The sequence below is a fragment of the Hemicordylus capensis genome, chromosome 1 (assembly GCF_027244095.1).
Source record: "Hemicordylus capensis ecotype Gifberg chromosome 1, rHemCap1.1.pri, whole genome shotgun sequence".
NCBI lineage: Eukaryota > Metazoa > Chordata > Lepidosauria > Squamata > Cordylidae > Hemicordylus > Hemicordylus capensis.
The window spans coordinates 25,950,343-25,976,218 of NC_069657.1; the positions used below are offsets into that span (position 1 = coordinate 25,950,343).

Genomic DNA, 25,876 nt, shown 5'->3' on the forward strand with positions numbered 1-25,876 from the left:
CATTTTGTTTGTTTGTTGTAAGCCGCCCAGAGACGCGAGTTTTGAAATATGTTAATTAGATAGATAGATAGATAGATAGATAGTCCAAATTAAAATTTAAGCTGCCTTTGGGAACGGAAGCCAACAAGAATAATGATCTTAGGAAATTTAGTGGATTATATGAGGAGGAAATGGGACTGTTTTGAGTAATTTTCCTCATCACGGCAAGCAACATATATATTTTTCCAGACACTGGCTGACATCCACACTGATTTACTCAGTAATAGTACTATTTAGGAAGCTACCTAATGGCACAGCAGGGAAATGACTTGATCAGGAAGCCAGAGGTTGCTGGTTCGAATCCCCGCTGGTATGTTTCCCAGACTATGGACTATGTTTCTCAGATTACGGGAAATACCTATATCGGGCAGCAGTGATCTAGGAAGATGCTGAAAGGCATCATCTCACACTGTGTGGGAGGAGGCAATGGTAAACCCCTCCTGTATTCTACCAAAGACAACCACAGGGCTCTGTGGTCGCCAGGAATCGACACCGACTTGATGGCACACTTTACCTTTACTATTTGGGAGTTATTAGAATCTCATGTAAAGGGTAATTCAGTCTAGATGTCGGCAACTGATTCCTAGAGATGGCATATGTTGGTGGTTTCAGTGAGAAAGCTAGCTAGTTTGCCCTGTACTAGCTGTGTGAGATCACTTTAAGTGGTGCAGTGGGGAAATGCTTGACTAACAAGCAGAAGGTTGCCGGTTCAAATCCCTGCTGGTACTATATTGGGCAGCAGCGATATAGGAAGATGCTGAAAGGCATCATCTCCTACTGCATGGGAGGCAATGGTAAACCCCTCCTGTATTCTTCCAAAGACAACCACAGGGCTCTGTGGGCGCCAGGAGTCGGAATCGACTTGACGGCACACTTTACCTTTACCTAGCTGTGTGAGAAGTTCCATTCTCTCCTTCCTCCATCAGCTAAGATGGCAAGGCCTTCCCACCAATGAGAGGCTGAGCCTGAGTGGGAGGAAATAACACAGGCCTTGCCAAACTGTCACAAACTACTAAGGCCTGTTTCACCCACTACACTGGTAATCTTCACTATTTTTCAAGCAGAGGCCACTGGCAAAAAATCAATAATTTTCAATGCAATAGCCATTCCCCACTGTTCTGTACTTTTCTCAGTGCTGGTGTAACCCCTGCTCTTATTATTATTATTATTATTATTATTATTAATTCGATTTCTATACCGCCCTTCCAAAAATGGCTCAGGGCGGTTTACAAAGAGAAATAAAACAAATAAGATGGCTCCCTGTCCCTAAAGGGCTCACATTCTAAAAAGAAACATCAGATAGACACCAGCAACAGTCACTGGAAGTACTGTGCTGGGGGTGGATAGGGCCAGTTACTCTCCCCCTGCTAAATAAAGAGAATCACCATGGTAAAAGGTGCCTCTTTGCCCATTTAGCAGGGGTTAAGGGTTAAAACATCAAGTGATATAGGCAAGGCAGTCCCTAGCGGGGTGTGTGTGTGGGGAGCTGGTGGCGAATCAGCATGTGAGGGGCCTCCTTAACATTTCATTTGATTACAGAATCATACTGCCTGATGATATACTGAGTAAATAGTGTAGGTGAGGCTTTTGGACAAGTCCAACCAGCTTGGACATATAATACATTTGTAAGGGGGAAAGTTAAAAGCACAACACAAGCCCCTTGCTTCACAGTTCTCACTCAGACTTTCTGGACAGCCAAGCAACTTGGGCATAGTGCGTTCACACACACACCCCTGTGCCTGATATCAAAGCCCTATATCAAGCCATTCCATAAATATACAGGAGTGGGGGGAGATGGAAAAAGGGAAATCACATACCTTCCCCTGCTGGCTGTGAGAAGGACTGTGAGGAGGGCTGCCTGCAGAGCAGGGCACAGAGTTTGCACAGCACAATGCTCTGGTGGGCAGCCAGCACTGGCCATCCCCCTCCTGGGGAGCTTCAGGGACTGGGAATGGGGGTAGGTCTGGCAGGGCTAGGCAGTGGCGTTGCTATGACAAGCTTTTTCTTAAGCCCTCACTGCTCTGTGCAGGAGGGACTGCACTTGCAAAAGGCTGGATTTGAAAAGAGAGACAGGGGAGAAGGACAGGCGGAAAAATCCAGTTCTGCAGATTAGGAACCTCTAGCTGCAGCAGAGTTCTCAGAAACCCTTAGGTGCATAAAGGACAAGCGGTCTTCCCTCGCACCCCACCAGTTCCCTGCTTGCTCCAAACTCCCCGCCAGCACCCTGGTGCTTTCACGGCTCCCCGCTCCCATCCTCCTCCCTCCCATGGAAATCCAGGGTTTCCCCCCAGCCTGTGAAAGGCTGGATTACTGGAGGCGGAGGAAAACCAACAGGAGCCACCACAGCCCATGAACTGCCTATAGCACAGAGCCCTCACTCGCTTCCTCCATGCTGTGCCATTCTTCCCTTTGCACAGCTATGACTTGGGCTGCTGTTCTTTTCAAGGGCCTGGAGATGGGACTCTGCCACCCAGGGCCGACCTTAGGGCGGGGAGAGCTTCTGCACTGAAGCGCTTTAGGACGGCCTTCCTTTCTGGAAGCCCCGCCCACCACCAAACAGCTGATAGTCCTCCTGGTGGAGAGGGAGCTGTTAGGGATGTGGATCCCTCCGAACTGGTCCGGGCACACTCCTAGGAGCTGTAGCAGCCTGCAGGGAGCCTAGAGAGCAGGCAAGCCTGTCCGGAGCATTACTGGTTGCCTGGGCTGGGGGAGAAAGATAAATTTCTGCAGGGCAGGCTGCTCCAGTGCGGGGCCTGCCCCAGCGCAGGGCTCGGGACGATGGCCCTGGTCGCCCAGCCCTATGGTCAGCCCTGGATATAGGCTTGTCCAGTAGCGGGCTGCAAATTGAATAGGCACTATCAATATATGGTTAAAAAGATGCAATCCTCCTCAGAGGATCCAGAGGCCTGATGAAGAAGGTCCCTGCATAAAGAGCTCCTGTGGGCTGCTTATTTGCTAAGCGTATATTTATTATTTTCAGGCTTTCAAGAAGGGGAGACAGAAACAGACTATCTTAACACCACAGCAAAGAAAGAACTAAACAAGCCAACAACAACAAAAAGGAAAAGTTGTTCTAGTAAGAACTAATCAGCCTACTTTCCTTTCACTGTCTCTACAACTGGACTAAAGTTGGTCCAAATTGAGCTCCACAAGTTAGATCTCTTGCACCTCAAATGTTCATGCATTGGGTGGATTACATCATCACAAACTACACCATTGAGGTGTCCCTGTGTGTCACTCACTACAACTGTATCAAATTTAGTTGAGATTGGCTAGACAGTCCTCAAGTTAGTACACTTCCACCTCAAAAGTTCACACGTCCACCATCTTGGATCGGGGTGGATGACATCTCCACAAACGACACCACTGAGGCATCATTATGTATTCATACAGCTGTAGCAAATTTGGTTCAAATCAGTTAAGCAGTTCACAAGTTAGTGCACTTGCACCTCAAAAGTTTATGTGTCCACCAACTTGAATCGGGGTGGATGACATCATCACAAACTATGCCACTGAGGTGTCCCTGTGTGTCCCTGCAGCTGCAGCAAATTTTGTTTAAATTGGTTAAGTGGTTCACAAGTAAGCCCACTTGTGCCTCAAAAGTTTATGTGTCCACCATCTTGAACCGGTGTGGATGACATCATCACAAATGATGCCACTGAGGTGTCCCTTTGTGTCACTCACTCCAACTGTCCCCAATTTGGTTCAAGTGGATTAGACAGTCCACAAATTAGCCGGCTTGTGCCTCAGACATTCATGCAACCACCATCTTGGATCAGGTTGGAAGACATCATCACAAACGACACCACTGAGGCATCATTATGTGTTCATACAGCTGTAGCAAATTTGGTTCAAATCAGTTAAGCAGTTCACAAGTTAGTGCACTTGCACCTCAAAAGTTTATGTGTCCACCAACTTGAATTGGGGTGGATGACATCATCACAAACTACGCCACTGAGGTGTCCCTATGTGTCCCTACAGCTGCAGCAAATTTTGTTTAAATTGGTTAAGCAGTTCACAAGTAAGCCCACTTGCGCCTCAAAAGTTTATGTGTCTACCAACTTGAATTGGGGTGGATGACATGGGCTGCGGGGGGAGTGCCACCGCAGCACAAAACTGCCCCGGAGCAGCAGTCACACTGGTAAGTACCTGCGACTTTACTTTTAAAGGTGCTGCTCGCCACCACTGCCTCAAATCACCGGACTGGTCCATGGTTCATCCAAACCAGGCTGAACCAATTTGCTGGACTGCAGCTCGGACTGCAGTCCATGCACACCCCTATTATTTTGCTAATTAGTTTAGTGTATAAACTGCCCAGAGATATATATATTGGTGGTATAAAATACACTAACTAACTAAATATCTGTTAAGAAATTTGAGGGTTTTGTTCATTAGTAGCTTCTCTCACCCCATTTGTATTGGTTCCTCATTCAGTACGAGGTTAGCACATGGTGTAAAGATTCCAATCAAGACATACATGTCTTCAGGGGCGTAACTATAATAGGGCGAGGGGAGACAGTTGTCTGGGGGCCCACTGCCTTGGGGGGCCCCCAGAGGCAAGTCACATGACTGACTCCCCCAGCCGTGCACCCACCCGGGCTTCCTTCAGTTGTATTCATCCTCCCAAATTGATGTGGGTGTTAAGACCTGGAGCTACCAGAACAGCATGTCTTTCTCTAGGACCATTAAATGACTTGCACCGTCCACAATTTACAAAACCTTTCTAAAAATAATTTAGGATGATGTTCTATTGTGGCACATAGCAGACAGACAGACAGACAGACAGACTTTACTGTGCTTTTTGTTACCACTATTCAGCCTCATTTAAGATTTCTTTGCTTCATGAGCTGAGCTTCAGTGGGCGGGGGGGGGCATTTTAAAATCTTGTCTCTGGGCCCACTCCAACCTTGCTACCCCCCTGCATGTCTTGCCCATGTGTTGTAACAAATCTGAACATCTGTAACTGCATGTCCATTGGCTGTATGCGCAGAAGTTGTTTCTGCCTTCAAATCTTCCTTGGCGTTTCAGAGCAATTGTGTATTAAAAGAGTAATTGAATACACACCCGCAACGAAGAAGTTGACGAAATTGTCCAGCATGTTTTCTTCATCGCAGTCCCCTGCCTGTGCTGTCAAGACAGAAAACATACAAGGTTGACATCTCTCTCTGAAGGGATGTAAGGGCAAGTTCTGGAGGATTCTGAACATACAATACAGCTGTCTATTTTCTTTTTGTTCCTGATCATTTATTAATCTATATATTATTAATTCTCCAAGACAGGCCAGGCGTGGGGACGTGGTAGAAAGGAGGTGATTGGCTGACAGAATTTGCAAGCAGAAGCACCTGATTGGGCAGTGGGGATTACATATGCAGATAGGGAGAAGGAGCCTGTGAGAGCAGAAGCACCATGGTGATTGGGCAGTGGGGATTCCATATGCAGATAGGGAGGAGGAGCCTGTGAGAGCAGAAGCACCATGGTGATTGGGCAGTGGGGATTCCCTATGCAGATAAGGAGGAGGAGCCTGTGATGGTTAAGGTCAGTTGGAATGCAATGCGCAGAAGCCTTCCTAAAGACTTTTGCAGCCTGAGCCCGGCAGGGAAGGGGGCGGGAGGACATCTCCCCGCCGCCCGCTTCTGAAGAGTTATCTCGGGGCCCGGGCGAGATTTAAGGAGGCGGGAGGGGGCTTCAAGAGGGCAGCAGCAGGGGGCCGGGGCTTCAAGGGGGCAGCCATTTTTTTTAACGGAGCAGCCATCGGAGGAGGAGCCATTGGAGGAGCAATTTTTTCAATAATTACGGCGGCAGAATGTGGAAAGCGCGGGAGGGGTAAGTAAAGCCCCCCCTGCCCTTAATGGAACCCCCCACCCCAGTGCCAGACCGCAGCTCCGCGGTTCCGTGCACACCCCTAATAGAAGTGGAGAGAAATAATGGCGGCGGTCAGAATGCAAAGGTGGAGGGCCGGCAGGCGAAGCCCCTCCGGCCAGAAGAGGTGGGTGGATGGTGGGCGAAGCCCCACCGGCCAGGAAGAGGACGCAATGGTGGGGAGAAATAATGGCGGCAGCGAGGAGGTGGGCAGGAGGCGGGCAAAGCCCTACCAGACGGGAGGAGGTGGTGGGAGGCAGCGGTGGGATGGCCTGGCCCGCCCAATGGGGAGAGCGAGCGAGAGCGCTGCGGGGGGAGAACGGGCGAGAGCGCTGCGGGGGGAGAGCGGGGGAGAGCGCTGCGGGGGGAGCTGCGGGGGAGAGCGCTGCGGGGGGAGCTGCGGGGGAGAGCGCTGCGGGGGGAGCTGCGGGGGAGAGCGCTGCGGGGGGAGCTGCGGGGGAGAGCGCTGCGGGGGGAGCTGCGGGGGAGAGCGCTGCGGGGGGAGCTGCGGGGGAGAGCGCTGCGGGGGGAGCGCTGCGGGGGGGAGCTGCGGGGGAGAGCGCTGCGGGGGGGAGCTGCGGGGGGAGCGCTGCGGGGGAGAGCGCTGCGGGGGAGAGCTGCGGGGGAGAGCTGCGGGGGAGAGCGCTGCGGGGGGGAGCTGCAGGGGGGAGCTGCGGGGGGGAGCTGCAGGGGGGAGCGCTGCGGGGGGGAGCTGCGGGGGAGAGCGCTGCGGGGGGGAGCTGCGGGGGAGAGCGCTGCGGGGGAGCGCTGCGGGGGAGAGCGCTGCGGGGGGGAGCTGCGGGGGGGAGCTGCGGGGGAGAGCGCTGCGGGGGGGAGCTGCGGGGGAGAGCGCTGCGGGGGGGAGCTGCGGGGGGGAGCTGCGGGGGAGAGCGCTGCGGGGGAGAGCGCTGCGGGGGAGAGCGCTGCGGGGGGGAGTGCTGCGGGGGGGAGTGCTGCGGGGGGAGGGCGCTGCGGGGGGGAGTGCTGCGGGGGGAGGGCGCTGCGGGGGGAGGGCGCTGCGGGGGGAGGGCGCTGTGGGGAAGAGCGAGCGAGGGCGCTGCGGGGGGAGAGCGAGCGAGAGGGGAGCGAGCGAGGGCGCTGCGGGGGGGAGCGAGCGAGGGCGCTGCGGGGGGGAGCGAGCGAGGGCGCTGCGGGGGGGGATGCCACAGGCTCAGTGCACAACTGCACAGATGCTCTGTGCGGGGTCAGCTAGTTATTTATTATTTATATATTACATTTATAAACCACCTCATCCAAAGGCTCTGGGCGGTGTACAACAAATTAAAAAACATACACCATTTAACACACAGTGCTAAAAACAATATTAAAACAGGTCAAAAACAATTCAAAACCATTTAAAACCAATTGAAATACTTTAAAAACAATTTTAAAACCTTGGAAGGCCAGGCCAAACAAGTAAATTTTTAGGGTTCTCTTAAAGGCCGACAGCAAGCCTAAACTGCGGATATCTGCCGGGAGTGCATTCCATAGGCCAGGAGCAGCTACAGAAAAGGCCCGGTTCCGAGTCACCACCAGATGTACCGACGGTAACTGGAGACAGACCTCTAAAGATGACCTCAGTGAGCGATGGGGATCATACTGAAGAAGGCGCTCTCTAAGGTAGCCCGGACCCAAGCTGTTCAGAGCTTTAAAGGTAATAACGAGTATTTTCTATTTCACTCGGATACATATCGGCAGCCAGTGCAACTGTTTTAAAACAGGCATAATATGGTCTCTCCAGGTTATCCCAGAGACCAGTCTGGCTACCTATTGACCAAAATAGAGATTGATTGATTGATTGATACAATACAGCTGTGAAGATGTGACCTTGCTGGTCATGCAAATGCCAAAGAGGGAAGAAACCCCCAAAGTGCACACAACAGCCTCATTTACTCAGGCTTCAATACATTCTGAGGCCAAGACTCTTAATCGGGGACAACTCTGAAAACACTTCCAAAAAGTAACTGCCTGAGACACACGCTCCTTTTGCTTTTAAATCTCATGCAGCACTTTTTAGGATATATATCTATATATACACATATACACATATACACATACATACATATACATATACATATACATACATACACACATACACACACATACACACACACACAACATACTTGCCCCTGAGAAGAGTCTTTGACTCCACACTCAAAATGCCAAGCTGTTTCTTTTGCCTTTTTGAGTTGTTCCATGAACTACTTTCCGCTGCTCCATGAACTCATGCCTCCTCCCTGCCACCACCACCCCACCTTCTTCCTTGGCAAACAAATGCCTCATTCATTCATTCAAAAGGCTGCTTCCGGGTGTGCCCTTGAGAGGATGGGAGGGCCTCCTTCTTCAACCCACATGGAACTGCAGGAAGCTGAGGAGTAGCACGGTTGAAGTGGGCCCTGGGACAAGAAGGCTGCATTCACATGTATCACAGAACTGCAGGTGCAATGGACCCACAATTCTGCTCCCCTCCCCGCACTCTCCTGTCCAAATTCAGACGTCACGGAGAGCACTCTCTCTGCAGTCAGTGAGATTGCAGAGAGTAGGAAGAACTGGCTGTGCGGGCTTCCTTCTGGCATGAAGGACAGCCCACATAGTCAATCACAGAGGGAGGGAGGGAGGGAGGGAGGGAGGAGCTTCCTCCCTCAACTTTGGTCACAGTAAATGCAGCCTGCAGTTCCAAATTTGGATGACATGCAGGCTGTGTGTAACCTTGGGTTGGGGCAATGAAACTCACTACAGCCCAAGGGTTCAGATTGCAGTTTCAAAATCCAAACCTTGGGTGGGTCGCCTTGCGGAACGCACACATTCGGACGACACCGTGAGATAACCTCTGCCCCCTTAAACTCTGGTTCCATGTTATGTGCAAATGCAGCCGAAGTGAAGATGGACCCCTCTGCTTTCCTTTCATTTCCCTGACTGGATGAATGACCATCCAGTCAGCCCAAGGCTACCTTGTGAGCATTGTGTGTACAGCCTGCTGAGGCTATGACAGAAGGCTGATCAACAAGGTACAGTACAACAATGCACCATACACTCGTTGCTCAGCATGCCTGTGAATTTGTAGGGGCATGGCCAAGCAATCTGGGTGGCATTGCATACAGTTCTGACTACAAACATCTCTCAAATGGAAAGCATGCAGAACACGTTGTGGCAATCTATTAACATTTCATAGAGGAAAACAGGGATATACTTGTAACCACCAATCCTCATACCCAGGATTACTACCCTGTCTCCCAACCCACTACTATGCATTGCCGAAGACTGGATTCCATCTATTACATGTTGAGCACTTCAACATGACTTCATGCTGGGCACCTACAGTATTTACATACAGGGGTGCTGGAGACACAGTACTTCCACCCACTCATTTAATTTCTAGAGACTCTGGGGAGGAAGATGAATCCTGATGTATGACAAGTCTAGCAATTTTTCTGGGGGGGTGGGATGGAGAGAGGCATCCCCAAGAGAGAAAAATAGGGGCAAAACAGAGACAGTGATTTACCAGGGACAGATTCCAGAATATAGGGACTGTTCCTTGCAAACAGGGATGGTTGGAGTCTAGAGTCTATGAAGCTGTACGTGAAGTGAATCCAGTCCTCAAATATCATGGGTTATGCTTTGTGATTTCAGCTATATATAAAGTAAAGTTGTGCCATCGAGTCGGTGTCGACTCCTGGTGACCACAGAGCCATGTGCTTTTCTTTGGGAGAATACAGGAGGGGTTTACCACTGCCATCTCCCGTGCAGTATGAGATGATGCCTTTCAGCATCTTCCTATATCGCTGCTGCCTATATTGGTGTTTCCATAGTCTGGGAAACATACCCATGGGGATTCGAACTGGCGACCTCTTGCTTGCTAGGCAAGTTACTTCCCCGCTGCGCTATTAGGTGGCTTTCCGCTAAATATACCCGGATTCTATTATCATAAGGATGAATTTTGGCCATTTGCAGTTCCTGTGCATGCATTTCACACTTTTGGTGGCAGCTTGGACGCACTTCTGGAGGCAGTGTGGAGCCGTGTTGGGATGTGTTTTTGTTGAATTTGTAGAATTGTTCTGTTTTTGTTTGTGGGGGCATTACTGGAGGAGTTGGAGAGCTAAAGTGGCCAAGATACAGTGCTGCACTCCTCTCTTATTTCTGGTTTCTCCTGGTGGTTATGTATGTGTGTGTGGTTGTTGTTGTGTGGTTTTTTTGTTTGTTTTTTGTTTTGTAATTTATAGTACTTTATGTACCAAGGAAGGAACCCAACCCCATCATTCCCATAGGCACATGTATATACAAATGATCAACCCTCCACAAAAAGTCTCCTACCTGAATTCTTCAATATCTGAGTGAGAATATCCTGTGGGGGGTCCTCTCCATTCTGGATAAGTTTGCGCCTCCGTTCAAAACACTCCCTCCCGGTGCGACGCAGCAACCTCACACTTTCCCGAATTTCTTTCACCTGTTTTCTGTTCCATGGCAGATACTAAACAGATAATGGATATTTTAATATACTAAACAGATAATGAGGATGGCAGCATAAAACTAAAACATGGCAATGGAGGGTGTGGCTGTCAGGCATAGCCTTCCTTCTAAGATACTATCCATCCCACAGGTTCCCAACCTTGGGTTTCCAGATGGTGTACTACAACTCCCACCATCCCCAGTCACAACTGATGTTAATTGTCCTTAAAAACACACAACTGAAATGAGGAACCATTTGGCTGAATGAACCAGAATCAAAATGTATTTAAATAACCAAACATACCATACATGGGGCTGGGAAACAAACCAACAAATAAAGAAACCAACAACAACACCTATTATTTATGTACTGCTTAGCAACACAAAGGTCTTAAAGTGGTTTTCACAGAAATAAAAATAAGAAGTGACCAAGCTGAGCCTATAAATTCTTCCTGGATGTTGTAGCTTACATACAGCACAGTGAACCATGCACCCAAGAGGGATATGAGCCTTCTGTCCATGCTTCTAGCAAAGGCAGAAGAGGCTCTGTGTGACCTACAGGATCATTCTCAATAGGAGAGAATTCCCAGAATTCTTAGGAGTCAGGCACAGCAATTCCCAGAATTCCCAGAATCCTCAGTAGGAGTCAGGCACAGCAGCAATGACACTGTGCATCATTCACATGGAGCGTCTTCTGCCTTTGCTAGAAGCACAGACAGGGTGGCAAGTTATCTTTATCAGAGGCCATAATTTCTATCTTGAATCAGTAGTTTTATTTTGGGGGAGAGCAGCAGCATATGATGTTTGCCTCTTTACCCCTCCCCTTTGATTTGGAATTCCTTCCTTCCTTCCTTCCTTCCTTCCTTCCTTCCTTCCTTCCTTCCTTCCTTTGTGGATGAGTGCCCAAGATCCAGCACAAGAATGTCTGCAACAGGGCTTGTTACTCCAGCAGGAATGCTGCAAGAGAAGTCTGTTAACATTGTTGTCAGGGCTGGTGGACTCTAGAGGAAAGGTACATGGGAACGGGCATAGAGAGTCCACAGCTATCCCAGTCTGTAGTTGAGCAGTGACTTAATTCAGGGATTCTCGAACTTGAGTCCTCAGATGCTGTTGAACTACAATGCCCATCATCCCCAGCCATGGTGGCTGTAGGAGATGGTGGGAGTTGTAAACCAACAATATCTGGGGCCCCCAGTCTGAGGACCCCGACTTACTCAGACTGAGGAGCCTAGCCAGAATCAGCTAAGGTTTATATGACGATGGCAACATAGCGACCCCATGTATCATTTGACCCTAGCTGTGTTGATAGAGGCAATGCCATCCATTGGTTGTCTGCCCCACAGCACAGCAGAGAGGAGACTAGCCAAGCCTTCCTCTGGCAAACTGCCACCATGATGCTGCTCGCCAAGGTCTTTGATCCCAACCAGTGTTCCTTCTAACAAAGGATTCCCAGATGTTGTTGACAACAACTCCCAGAATCCCCAAGCAAAAGCCATTGCAGCTGGGGATTCTGGGAGTTGTAGTTAACAACGTCTTGGAATCCCTGTTAGAGGGAACACTGGTCCCAACACTAGTCCCTGGTCTGAGATCCCTGGGACTTAATCACTCCTGCAAGAGTGGCTCATTCCAAGATTTTTCAGGCACCACCCCTCTCCCCCCGCAAATAAGCTTGACAAGCAGTACATTCAGACTGGACAGGAAGAGGGTCTGCAAAAGAAAAACTCACACCAACCTCAAATAAAGGCATGCGCTTATTGCTCATTCCTATCATGACCATGGCCACAGCACGGGGGAAAGGAGCCTGGTCATCCTGCAGGGTGTTCAGGTCCATGCCAAAAGCTGCCTGGTAATATTGAGAAGATGGGTCAAAGATCTGAGCATCTGGAAGGAGACATGCTACATCTATCTCTGGCAAGCACTTTTCCTCTGTGCCCATGGCAGCTGTTCGTTGATCATGCAGAAGACGCCAAACATCTCACTTGTTATGAACAGGCTCTACCATTGTTTATGCCAGCATGCAGTCCACATGGGCTGGACAATGCTATACGCCACTTACACCAAAATCTCTGGAACACTGATCTAAAGCTATCACAAACCACATTGTTGGGATCCTATACCTGTCCAGAACAAAAGGGTTTGGAGAAGAACTTATGGAATACCAGAGAGGAGCAAACATATAAGAGCAGCCCTGCTGGATCAGGACCAAGGCCCATCTAGTCCAGCATCCTGTTTTGCACCCACCAGATGCCACTGGAAGCCACAGGCATGAGTTGAGGGCATGCCCTCTCTCCTGCTGTTACTCCCCTGCAACTGGTACTCAGAGGCATCCTGCCTTTGAGGCTGGAGGTGGCCTATAGACCTCCGACTAGTAGCCGTTGATAGACCTCTCCTCCATGAAGTTATCCAAGCCCCTCTTAAAGCCATCCAGGTTGTTGGCTGTCACCACATCTTGTGGCAGAGAGTTCCACAAGTTGATTATGCGTTGTGTGAAAAAGTACTTCCGTTTGCTGGTCCTAGATTTCCTGGCAATCCATTTCATGGGATGACCCCTGGTTCTAGTGTAATGTGAGAGGGAGAAGAATTTCTCTCTATCCACTTTCTCCACACCATGCATGATTTTATAGACCTCTATCGTGTCTTCCCGCAGTCGTCTTTTTTCTAAACTAAAATGTCCCAGGTGTGGTAGTCTTGCCTCCTAAGAAAGGTGCTCTAGGCCCCTGATCATCTTGGTTGCCCTCTTCTGCACCTTTTCCAGTTCTACAATGTCCTTTTTTAGATGTGGTGACCTCCCTAGCCATAACCCTAGCCATCCCCCCAGCATCCATAGCAACACTACCGGCATGCTCTGATCACAGGGTAGCATGCCAATGTTGTCCCCACATGGACTCGCTGTGGAAGGAGCCAGTCCACACAAGGGGCACACTCCCATGACATCGGCACACCTGATGGTCAGCTGCTATCCCACTGCTAGATTCAGGAGAGACACTACTTTCAAAGATGTCTCTTTGCCCAGTTAGGATAAACCTATGCTGGACAAACCTGGATTTGCCATTAAAAGTACACCAACAATAAATCCTGGCTCCCTAATGAGTCTACTATATGATACATGTATTAATAAACACAAACTTTGCTCTTCCTTGTACTTCACACTTGACATTTTCCAGGGTATAGTGTTCCCTGGGACACTCCCAAATATTTTAAGGGCAAGCAAAGTGACCACTGTTAATATGCAGTGGTGTAGTGCTGCAGAGACGGGCAGGGACACAGACCTTGTACTCCCCCCCACCCCCCCGAGTCTAGGCAGGGATGCAAAACACTTTGCTTTCTCAATGGAAACAATGTGCTGCTCTTGCATCTTGTTGCATAATTAAATATCGGTCTACAGTTGATTTTATTGCCATTCTTCCTGCCTTAGGAACACAAGAAGCTGCCTTAAACTGAGCCAGAACATTGGTCCATCTAGCTCATTATTGTCTACATCAGGGATTCTCAATGTTGGGTCCCCAGATGTTATTGGACTTCAACTTCCATAATCCCCAGCCCTAGTGGCCTTTGGTTAGGGATTATGGGAGTTGAAGTCCAATAACATCTGGGGACCCAACGTTGAGAATCTCTGGTCTACATTGACTGGCAGTGGCTCTCCAAGGTTTCCGGCAGGAGTCTTTCCCAGTCCTGCCTAGAGCTGCTGCCAGGGATTGAACCTGGGACCGTCAGAATGAAAATTCTATAGTGGACTAGTGTCAATACATCCCAAGAAGAATGACAGGGAATGCCCACTGACATGCACTGGTTCTGTCCAAATGGCCATGGAATGCATTGAATTTCTGAATGGCCAACAGCCATTTGGAAATTCCATGCATTCTATGGCCGTTTGGAAGGAACTAGTGGATTTCAGAGGGCATTTCCTGTCCTTCATTTTTGTACATTCCCTAGGGTCAACATAATCCTTGACTTCTTGTAACAGAACCCCACAAATTGCATATATCTAAATGTTAATCTGGCCACTGGGGTTGGTGTGGCTATGGGGCGTGGCTGTCACGGTGGGTGTGGCTACAGGAGGTGTCTTGGAGAGTGCCTGCAATTCTGAATTTGTGACCACATCACTGTCAATATGTATTCAAAGATGAGTATTTTGCTAGAATGTTTGGGTTACAAAAGGGGCTCTCAAACTGGGGCCCCCAGATGTCGTTAGACTACAATTCCCATCACCCCCAGACACATTGGCTGAAGGGATTATTGTAGTCCAACACCATGTGGGACCCAAATCTGAGAACCCCTTGGTTACACAAAATAGAGAATTATTCCTCCTCATACTGGAGAAACAAATCAGAGGGAGCACTTCTAATTGCATACAATGAATTTTTACAATCACAAATATTTATTACGCAAACTGTTTGTTCCCCCTTGCAAAAAAGTGATAGCAAATGTTGACATAAAGCATCTCTTCAGTACCTTTGCAATGATGTCCAGTGTCACTTTCTCCAGGAGGCTCATCACATTCACTTCTGTTTTCCCATCTGCTTTCTTCGCCAGCTCTTTCATAAGTTCTTCTGCTTTGTCATTAAAGATTCCCAACAAGCCCATCAGGTAACTGGACAATTAATAAAAGTCACTGAGGAAAGGCACTTTGTGGTTGGACAATAAGCTGTTCCATGTGTTAAAATCAGAGTTTATAAATTATGCAGTCACTAGTGGGAGGGGCAGAATTACCATCTAGTTGCTAACGTCCTGATTAACCAAGTACTTGCATAATGAGCAAAATGGGCTAGTGCAAGAAGATTGTGCCGCAGTGGCGCGAAAGCAAGAATGCTTGTGGCAGTACAGCATTGGTCTGGAACACAAGCAGCTAGCACAACAGCTTCGCACCAGCATAATATCCTTCCACACGCGTTTCATGAGTCAGGATGCCCGCTACATCAGTGGACAAAATGGAACACACTCTCTTTCTCACCTTCACTCACTTACTCACACTACAACGTGCATGTGCACACATACACACACATTCCCAATTGGAATATGACAACACACTCCTGCAACAGACCCTTGGTGCAGGAGTGTGCAGTCAACAAAAGCTCCTTTTGTGAATGGAAGGCAAGGTGTGACTGTGCAAGGGGTACAAGTGGAATTCTCCTTTTGTTCATGGGAGGAGGTTCCATCAATGGAGCACCTGGAGGGCCACAGTGTGAAACAGGATGTTGGACTGGCTGAGCCTTGGGCCTGATCCAGCAGGGCTGTTCTTATGTTCACCATTGCACCAAAGTTCTAGATGCTTGCCTGCCACTTAATAGAAACATTTTAAATTGCTAGACTTACTTCATGAGAAGAATTGTGGAGGGGAAGTGTGTAAGCCCACAGCCTGCTCCTGATCGCCATATGAGCAGGGAGCAACAGCCACTGGCTGACATACAGATTAACACAGCACCAGTGTTTCCAATGCTGCACTGGTGCTAGGCAGGAGGGGGGCAATTTTTGCTGATCTGCCCTTCCCTCTGAAGCAGGGCCGGTGCCAGACTATCTTGCACCCTAGGCAAACACATTGACGCTCTACGCTCCTCTGAGGTCTGCTCCCTAGGCGGCTGCCTAGTGGGCCTAATGGTAGCACCAGTCCTGCTCTGAAGCATGACTCTCAAGAACATATTTTTGGCAGGCACAGTGGGCTTCCGAGGGAAGGGGAGATTTACCCCTCTCATCTAGCAGTGTTAATGTACCAGCGTTGCATTAGTCTAGGTGGCAGTCACTGAGCCTGATCTCACAACCAAATAGGGGTGGGCTGGAGGGAAGGCAGGATCCTACCTTCCTGCTCAGAGACGGCCAGGGCCTCCATTTGATTCTGCAGCTCATGTGCCCACACCAACGCTCAGCAGCATTCTCCATAGCTGAAATTGGAAGCTGAGGCCTCCAGCTATACCACAATTCATTGGCAAGCAGCAGAGAGACAGTACAGGAACAGGTCTCCTCTCCCTGGCCCCGTTTTCTACCCAACAAGATGGTTAACACAGCTGCTGGCAGCCCCGGAAGAGTTTAAATTGCGTCAGCTACACAGACAACCCAAAAAGAAAGGTGGGAAGGCTCTCTTTGACTCCTACCTCCCTTTTAACCTGGGTAGCGGATCTGGGCTACCCAGGTTTAGAGCAGCTGGGTCAGCTGGGTCCCAGGACAACCACCTGCCCTACCCTGGGAATCTGTGGTTGTGAGAACAGGCTCACAAAGTATTAAAACTGATCACTTGGTAAGTTCTTTTGTCAGAGTTGGTGGGTGAGTATAGGGGTAGAATATCCTGAGGCTCAAGCTTCATGGAAGAAGACATACAGACTAGCAGAGACAAGAAGCCTGCAAGCATGGGTGCAAGAACCACAAGGAGCAGAATGTTTGTTAAAGAGTTCGTGCCCTCAGAAGAAAGAACAGAGAGTTTTAAAACACTGATATTCTCAAATAATTGAGAAACTGTTTTTACTCTTTTTTATATTGTGTTTTAAATTTTGTACATCGCCTAGAGATGTACATATCAGGAGGTATAAAAATAGGATAAATAAATTAAATAGAGATACAGTTTATGTAGTTATATATTTATTCCACACGATCCATATTTCATCCGGGCAGAGAGGAACTGCTCTGTGCGGAATGTGTCAGCCGATTGATCTTATTCTGCTTAAAGAGATAACTGTTCCTCCTCCCTGAACTAGTGTGTGTGTTACAGGGAACTGTCCAGCCAAGAGAGACTCAAGTTACACAGACGTCTGCACACAAAACATAACTAACAGAAATCTTTGTACATTTATACAACACAACATTAACTGAAAAGTTACATCTCTGAAACATTATTCAGTAAACAGTCAGAGCCAGCACGATTTGCAACCTGCCTCTTCAGTTCTTATCAGGGAAAAGTAGGTGTGGATTCTTTACGTCATGCCATAGCATATATCAAGGGTAGGCAACCTTGGCTCTCCAGTTGTTGATGAACTACAACTCCCATCATCCCCAGCCACAATTTATTATGACTGGGGATGATGGGAGGTGTAGTTCAACAACAGCTGGAGAGCCAAGGTTGCCTAGCCCTGCCATACAGTATATACTATACTTTCAACACTTTGTAGTCACTGGAGAGATTTATTATACTGCTGGTATTCACCTGTAATACAGCAGGAAATAAGGTCTCAAATGGAAAATACCCAGTGAACAAGTGAGACGTTTGCATTTATATAAATATGACAAATATTTATATACTGCTTTTCAACAAAAGTTCCCATAGAGGTTTACATTTGATGTACACATGGCTCGATTCTATGGGCTCAGAGTAGCTTATACCAGTTGGTTGAACTGCTCACACTTCTGTCCCCAGAGGGCTTACAGTCTTATTGCCTGAGTGGGTGTCCAATTATTTATGAATTCTATTTGCTGGTAAAGGCTTTGCAGGCAGGAAGTCCATTTGATATAAAATGTAAATAAAATAAAATAAAATAAAATAAAAAATAAAGGCTTTCATTTGCCCTTTGCTTTAGTCAACTCCACCCCACACCTGTTATTCCATCTCATGATACAGAAATTTAAAAGTCAGAAACCTTTTATATTTCAAGCTGGCAAACTTAAGCGGGATGGTACTTTGGGGACTGCAAAGGTGGCACCATGCCATATGGCCTTGTGTGGGCCCTGGTGTCCAGGGGCTGGTCCTCTACAGATCCCCAGAGGGTCTCAGATCCAGAGGCAAGGGGGCTAAACCAAATCCCCACTCAGCCAAGAAACTCAATGGGTGACTCTGGGCCAGTCACGCATCTCTCAGCCTAACCTACCTCACAGGGTTGTTGTGAGGATAAACATAACCACGTACACCGCTCTGGGCTCCTTGGAAGAAGAGCGGGATATAAATGTAATAAACAAACAGACAAACAAACAAAATCAGCCATTAGACTTCTCTTCTTCCTCATGTTTTTGGTGGTCAGCTGGAGCAGCAAAGAAAACTTCCCTAACCCAAACTCAAGCCTGCATAGTCTAAAAGTCTGCCAGCAAGCTTCTCCATCCTCTTGCACTGACTCCTCCTACCATGAGATATCCAGGCCATGTTGGCTGAAGAGCCACATCCCTGTAGTCATAGCAAAGGGGCCACATTTCCAGCACTGCTGCCCCAATTGCCCAAGGCCTCTTTTGAGCCTGTTGTCCAGGCGTCCAACATTGTGTTGGGGGCACAATAGGGAACTCCACCCTGCTGCAAGCACCTGCAGCTATCTTCCAGCTTTGCAAACAATTCGATCATGGACACATAATTTCAAGAAATAAATAACATTGACATGAGTGGGATTTACTTTCAAATAAGCACATTTAGAATGGAGTGCAAGTTCACCAATGTAGACTAAAACCAACATCATCTTTTAAGGAAAATTGCCAATTTCAAATATCTATTTTTGTCTCACGTTCGACTGAAAGCTGGATCCATAATTCTCCGCTGCTTGTGCCAATGTTCATAATCCAGAGTAGCTGTCAAGCCATTTCCTAAGAATCTGAAAAAGGTGGAAAACAACTGCATTATTTTGTGCTTGATTCAGATGTTATATTCTGAGCCTTCAAATGATGATCTAAAAGGGCCAGGAATAGGCCATGGACTCATACGTTTCTTCCTCCCTCTTTCCATCTCGTGCTTTGGTTCCCTCTTTGTTTTCCTTTTCCTCTAAACATAGTTTGACATAATGGCCCAATGGGACAAACAGTAAAATTAAGATTTACAAACAGCAAATCTGTAAAATTAACAGACTGCATCCCAATGGGACAAACAGTAAAAGATCAGAGGTTATATTTTGAATCTCCAAATATTGGCTTGGAGGTCTAAGAACGTCTAATCACAGTCTGATGAAGCCCTTGGGCAAACTAGAGTTTGTGCTAACCCCTAAATCATGATTTGCATTTAAAACCATTGCTTTGGAGGAAAATCTGGTTAGCTTTGACAATAGTTTGCCAGATTCAGCTGTGGAACCAGGAGAAAATTGGCATGCCAGAAAGATGTCACGGAGGACAGGTCTATCTGTGGCTACTAGTCTGGTGGCTATAGACCACCTCCAGCCTCAGAGGCAAGATGCTTCTAAATTGCAGTTACAAGGGAGCAACAGCAAGAGAGAGGACATGCCCTAACTTCTTGCCTTTGGGCTTCTCAGTGGCATCTGGTGGGCCACTGTGTGAAACAGGATGCTGGACTAGATAGGCCTTTGGCCTGATCCAGCTGGGCTGTTGTTATGTTCTTAAGGGGAGGAGGAGCACACAGGGCCAGCCCAAGGATTTTTGGTGCCCCAGGCAAAGCCTGTCTTTGGCACCTCCTGGTGCCCACTCACTTGCTCACTCTCATCTGCTGTCTACCACCCCTGCCTCCTCTTCTGCTGCATCCGGCCTGCTACAGCATGTTATGATGATGTTACCACATCATACCATGACATCATCATAATGCACCATATCAGACCAGCTGCAGGAGAGGCAGCCGTCAGCTAGGGAGGAGGTGGTGGCGGCGGGAGCCAGGAGAGCAAGTGTGGCAAGTAGTGGGCAACAAGAGCATGGGCACCCAAGGGTGCAACAGCACGCCCCCCCCCAGGTTTGTGCCCCAGGCAACTGCCTAGGACAGCCTAGTGGGCAGGCTGGTTCTTGGAGTGTACGAGCCTGAGGAATGTTACAGACACCCCAAATCTTGGGTTGGCAGATAATTTGAACTGAGGCACATAAACTGCACCTATCAATCCTTTCGTTACAATGAGGTTTTCCTTGAACATAATTCAAACTACTTAAATTTTATATGGTGCAACTGTGATATTTCAGCGGATAGCCTAATTTATGGCATCCATGGTTAAACAGTTTTGCATCCATGCTTAAACAGTTTTGCTATTTATGTTTCTATTTGAACAACATTATTTTAATGTCACTGCAGTCTGCAGCCCAAAACATAATGACGCATTTCTACTGCTCAAGTATGTCTATGTCAAGTTGTGACCCAACAAACCAAATGCGGCCCACCAGCCGTGTATGGTGACCTGACAGTTATTTGACAACCCCCTGATTTATGTGCCTAGCATAGCTTTATCTAGCCCTCTTTTGTGCTCTTCTCTAACCAACTAACTTCCATGACCTTCCCTCTGATTCACCATGCATGAGAAGTTAAATTATGGCAACAGTACACATGGTGCACAACACAAACAATAACAATACAGATTTATTAAATTTGCACAGTTCCGTGTTCCTATAACTTGGGCTTCTTCATGGGTGAGGACACAGAAGCTAGAATACCCTTCCCATTCTTGCTATCTGGGATCCATTGGAGAGCTGGTCTTGTGGTAGCAAGCATGAATTGTCCTCTTTGTTAAGCAGGGTCCACCCTGGTTTGCATTTGAATGGGAGACAACGTGTAAGAAATATCTGTAAGATATTCCTCTGTAAGAGGAACATTGTAAGATATTCCTTTTAGGGAATGGTAAGCACTATAAGATATTCCGCTAAGGGGATGGGGCTGCTCTGGGAAGAGCACCTGCATGCTTGCAAGCAGAAGGTCCCACTCCCAAGTTCCCTCCCTGGCATCTCCAAGATAGGGCTGAGAGAGATTCCTGCCTGCAACCTTGGAGAAGCCACTGCCAGTCTGTGTAGACAATACTGAGCTAGATGGACCAATGGTCTGACTCGGTATATGGCAGCTTCCTATGTTCCAGTGCCATGAACAGACTGAACCTGGGACTTTCTGCATGAATTGAATCATGACCTTATCTCCAAAAATATGAGGCAGGGCACAAGAGCATGCTTCTCACAGCCCTACAAAATTAGGTAAAGTGTGCTGTCAAGTCGATTTTGACTCCGGGCACCCACAGAGCCCTGTGGTTGTCTTTGGTAGAATACAGGAGGGGTTTGCCATTACCATCTCCCATGCAGTATGAGATGAGGCCTTTGAGCATCTTCCTATATCGCTGTTGCCCAATATAGGTGTTTCCCATAGTCTGGACATACCGGCAGGGATTCGAACCGGCAATCTTCTGCTTGTTAGTCAAGTATTTCCCTGCTGCGTCACTTAGGAGCGATATAATTCTAGGCACCCTGGCTGAGATGATGTGCAGCATTACAGCTCCCTAGTGCTGAGTTCTGGGGCTGCTGCAGATTCACAGCACAGCCCCAACGCTGTTAAGAATCAGCAGTAGTGCAAGCAGCACTTCTGCAGTTTCCCCCCATTGCTTGACAGTGTCGGTGTTCATTCTTCACTGTATCAAGGTTGCTTTATGAGTTCACTGCAGCCCCAAGTGCAACATCACAGAGCTGCAATGCTGCACATCATTCCTGAGTAACATATTCTCAAGAAATTTCTACTGACAAAAGCACACATAAGAAGTCACAGGACTGGGCTGCAACTGCTACTTCAGCTGTGACAAAATTATTATGCAGAAAACAAATTTGTTTAGGATCAGGGATAAGCAACCTCGGCTCTCCAGCCATTGTTGAACTACAATTCCCATCAGCCTCAGACACAATTTATTCAACAACAGCTGGCGAGCCAACATGGCCTACCCCTGGGGTACGAGGCAGCATGCGCCTGCCGGGTTACAACTGGATGTCTCTCTGCCTGCATGTACATCATCAAGTTATAGTTGCACATTTTTTGCGTTTCACGGTGTGAACGTGCAGCAGGCATGCACTAATTTAAGACACTGCTGCCAATCATGGTTTCCCATGTAGTGGTGTGTAACAGAGTGGATACTGAGGCTCGTTAAGTTTACTGAACAAAGTTAATAAGGCTTATTACTTATTACCAAATAATAAACAACAGTTGTACTCTGAGTGAAAGATCATCCCAACAGAAAAATAACCATCTCAAGTGTCCAGTAAGAAATACAAACTGACCAATTTGTCTACAGAACTGATGACTGACACGAACATTATGAACTCTGCCCGAGGGTTTCTTAACCTTGAGCCCCCAGACGTTGTTGGACTACAACCCCCATCATCCTCAGCTACAAAGGTCAAGTCTGGAGATGATGAGAGTTGTAGTCCAACAACATCTGGGGGCCCAAGGTTATACATACATCACATCAGTGGCAAGAACAAAGCCTCTTTGCTCAGTTATCCACCTTAAGTTTCACAGTGGGGAAATGCTTGACAAACAAGCAGAAGGTTGCTAGTTCGAATCCCCGCTGATACTATATCAGGCAGGAGCAATATAGGAAGATGCTGAAAGGCATCATCTCATACTGCGCAGGAGGAGGCAATGGTAAACCCCTCCTGTATTCTACCAAAGAAAACCACAGAGCTCTGTGGGTGCCAGGAGTTGAAATCGACTTGATGGAAATTACCTTTACTTTATCTTTGATCAATTACACCTGCCTAATAGCCTGGAGAAACACATATTCAGAGGCTTGGTCAGTCGTATTAATCTATCCACATGCCTTATATAACCTTGCTTTATGTTAACCTACCTTTCACCACATATATAATAAAGACTGCCATACACAATTGGGTCCTTTGGGTATTGAGGTGACATCAAGAACTCCTAAAATGAAGCATATGTCAGAACATATCCAAATACACATTATGGTGTCACCAAAAAATATCAAGTATTATCGCCTAGACTATAATATTGAAGAGGATACAGATTTTCAAAAAGATCCGGAAAACTCCCTCCAATGTCAGAGTGCTGGGCTCAGTTCTAGGGTACACCTATATGGGGCAGGAGCTAATGGACTCCCTCTTTCTGCCTTGACCTGATGGGACCCAAAGAAATGAGCTTGATAGGGGTTACCAAGTAAGTGGCAGAATAAAGTTTTCTTTAAGCTTTTAAGATCTTTGCATAGCACACTCCTTTGCTTTGGAGGGCAGGGAGAGGAAAGGTCACAGGTCTACAGTATGTGATAAAAGAAGTAGCAAGTGTTGACTAGGAGAAGCCTTGGATGTATATAGCTGGAAGCAAGCCTGGATGGGCCAGCTATTTTCTTCACTAGTAGAACACTTAACTAAAGCTGTGTGTATGCATCCCAAAAAGGCACCTGCACTGTACATTGATAGCATCCCACTTCTGAAGCATGGGGGCTCATACATGGATGGGGGAACAATTTTTGCTGATCTTCCAGTGGGCAGCCTGACTGAAGCATCAGCATTTGATTATCTAGTATACATATCTATCATCTCAGTTGTGAGCTTGGGCTTTGTGAGCTCTTTTCTTTTTTTAAAAAAGTGTTATTTCCAATCAAGGTAACAATAAAAAGTAGTCCCACAAAATAAAATCTACAACAATGCAGTGGTTCATCATAGCTGGTTCCACAATCAACTGAAGGACACATTTGCAGGAGGAAAGGCATGGCTGCTGTGTATCCTGGCCCATGAACTACATGTGCTAAAAAACTTGATCGTGTAGACTGCGTTGTAAAATAAACATTGACCCTAACTCTTTTGGGCTTTAGTTCCCAACCTTGGTCTGCAGATGTTGTTGGACTACAGAACCCATCATTCCCAGCCACAATGGCCTTCACAATGGGCCCCATTGTGACCGGAGATGATAGGGTCTGAAGTTCAACATCTGGGGACCCAGGGTTGAGAACTCTTGTTTCAGGGTGTAGATATGATGAATGGGTAGAGTCAATAAAAAGGAAAGTCAACCACAGTTCCAAAAAACAATCGTCTTTGTATCATGGGTCTTTAAGAGATGCTTTAACCTGGAAGGGAAGTTTATCTTGCACTAACACTTCCCAAATTTTTCAAACTATACTTGTATGGGTGGAGCACTTCTTTGCCTCTGCCTGGCTGCAGTAAATTTGGCTGCAACTAAAAATAAGACCTTTCTTTTTAAAGATTGCATCTCCCTTTCCCCCCCAGGAATATAATGTTTCAATAACATACCTTTATTCCTTCAGGACTGAATATCAGTAATGCAATTTTGTGAAAGGCGTTTACACGCACAATTGGTCCATATTTCTCAGCCCTGTGAAGATAAAAAGGGATATATATATATATATATATATATATATATATATATATATATATACCCATGACACTACAGGAAACAAAAGAAGAACATAGTATAAAAATGCTGCAGTCATGTTAAATGATCCTACTAGCAGCTGAAAACTAATTCCTAACATGAAGTATGCATCTTACCATATAATGTGTCTTTTGTCATGTAGTCAAACACTATATAGGTTTACCATTACTTCGATGTGCAACAAAACGCTTTTCTTGTTATAGTTTTATCCTTGATAAAGGCAAGGCATGGGGGTGGTGGAAAAGAGGAGTTTTCTAATGGAGACGTAAAAATAATCTCTCTTGGTTTTTCCTCTTATGTTTTAGGGTGCTGAGTTCTGAAGTTTTAATCAATAAAACCCTTTTAAAAACCTGTTGCAGTCAATTTAGCAGAGACTGGAATAAGAACTTCTATTCTGTTTGTGCTTGAGTTCATGTCTGGGTAACCAGCTTGCTTGGCTTCAGCCAGTATGTGCCTGGTTTTTAAAGAAAAGAGAAGGGGGGGTGGGAGACAGAAGCAGGGACTATAACCGAACAAATAAAAGTTTGAAATGCTCAGAAGGGCAGGAGACTGGGGTGGTGGGGTGGGTGGGGGAGTTGGGCAGAAATTCAGAGAGGCCAATGGTCGCTCAAGAGAAGGAGAAGAGACATAAGGAGATGGGGAAAGAAGCAAAGGAAAGAGACAGAAGGAGGAAAGGAAGAAACAGAAGGAAAATAGAAGGATTCATCTGTATGAGACAGAAGGATTCATCTGTATGAAGAGTAGCAAAGTGGATAATTTACTCCTTCTGGGAAACACACATCAAAAGCAAGGAAAATCAGAGGTCATCTGATCAGGATGCAAGGGGAAGAGACCGTCTCCAATGGCAGATTTTGGCACCACCAAGGGTGACAAAGTAGAATACAGAGATCCCTGCTAACTGGGCACCTTTTAAAGTGGTGGCTCCAATATTTAGCAGGGGAAGTGCAATGGTCTGTATTCATCCCAATATAGTGTTCCTCCAGTGGCTGTTGCTGGTAGATATGTGTACAAATCGGGTTTTTGTGATTCGATTCTACCTCGAATCAAATCACAAAAACTCGATTTGATTCATTAAAACAGCTGGCCATTGCTGGCCGGTTCAAAGAATTGAATCAAAAATTTGGAAAAAATGCATGATTCACCCATAGGGAACAATGGGGTACTCAAATCACCCCATTGTTCTCCATGGGTAGGTCCTAGGGACACCAAAGTGTGTTGGATGATAGGGCATGATGGGTACTACCTACCACCCAACCCACAAAAGAAATGGGCAAGTGGGTGATCAGCCCCCATCCCCCAAATATAGATCATATGGCTGTTTAGGTTAAAACAATTTTTTAATAGCCTGTTTTAAAAAAATAATATATATATTTAGACAAACAGGATCCAGTGCCAGAAAGTCAATCAGCAAGGAGAAAACACAGAAACAAGATGGTGCCCTTAAAGAGAAACAGTCAAATCAATTCACATTGAAGTGGGGCTGATTCAACTTGACCTTGAATCAGGCTCTTCTTTTTTTGAGGTGATTCGATTCAAGGTTGAATTTGTGACTCA

At 47.0% G+C, this 25,876-nt stretch overlaps 1 protein-coding gene across 3 annotated transcripts in view; it reads right to left on the bottom strand.

Annotated features, from left to right (window-relative positions):
* The window catches only part of LOC128336801 (cholesterol 24-hydroxylase-like), a 39,375-nt gene that overhangs the window by 6,715 nt on the left and 6,784 nt on the right, over positions 1-25,876 (bottom strand). For all 3 annotated transcript variants that reach the window (XR_008312098.1, XM_053276983.1, XM_053276996.1), the window contains exons 3-9: positions 24,181-24,262; positions 22,764-22,837; positions 18,750-18,836; positions 14,797-14,935; positions 12,077-12,187; positions 10,210-10,366; positions 5,104-5,166 (exon numbers count right to left, since the gene is read on the bottom strand). Coding sequence is in view for 2 of the 3 variants with exons in the window: in XM_053276983.1 (XP_053132958.1) it covers positions 5,104-5,166; positions 10,210-10,366; positions 12,077-12,187; positions 14,797-14,935; positions 18,750-18,836; positions 22,764-22,837; positions 24,181-24,262 (713 nt within the window). In the remaining variant the exon portion in view is untranslated. The remainder of the gene's footprint in view (positions 1-5,103; positions 5,167-10,209; positions 10,367-12,076; positions 12,188-14,796; positions 14,936-18,749; positions 18,837-22,763; positions 22,838-24,180; positions 24,263-25,876) is intronic.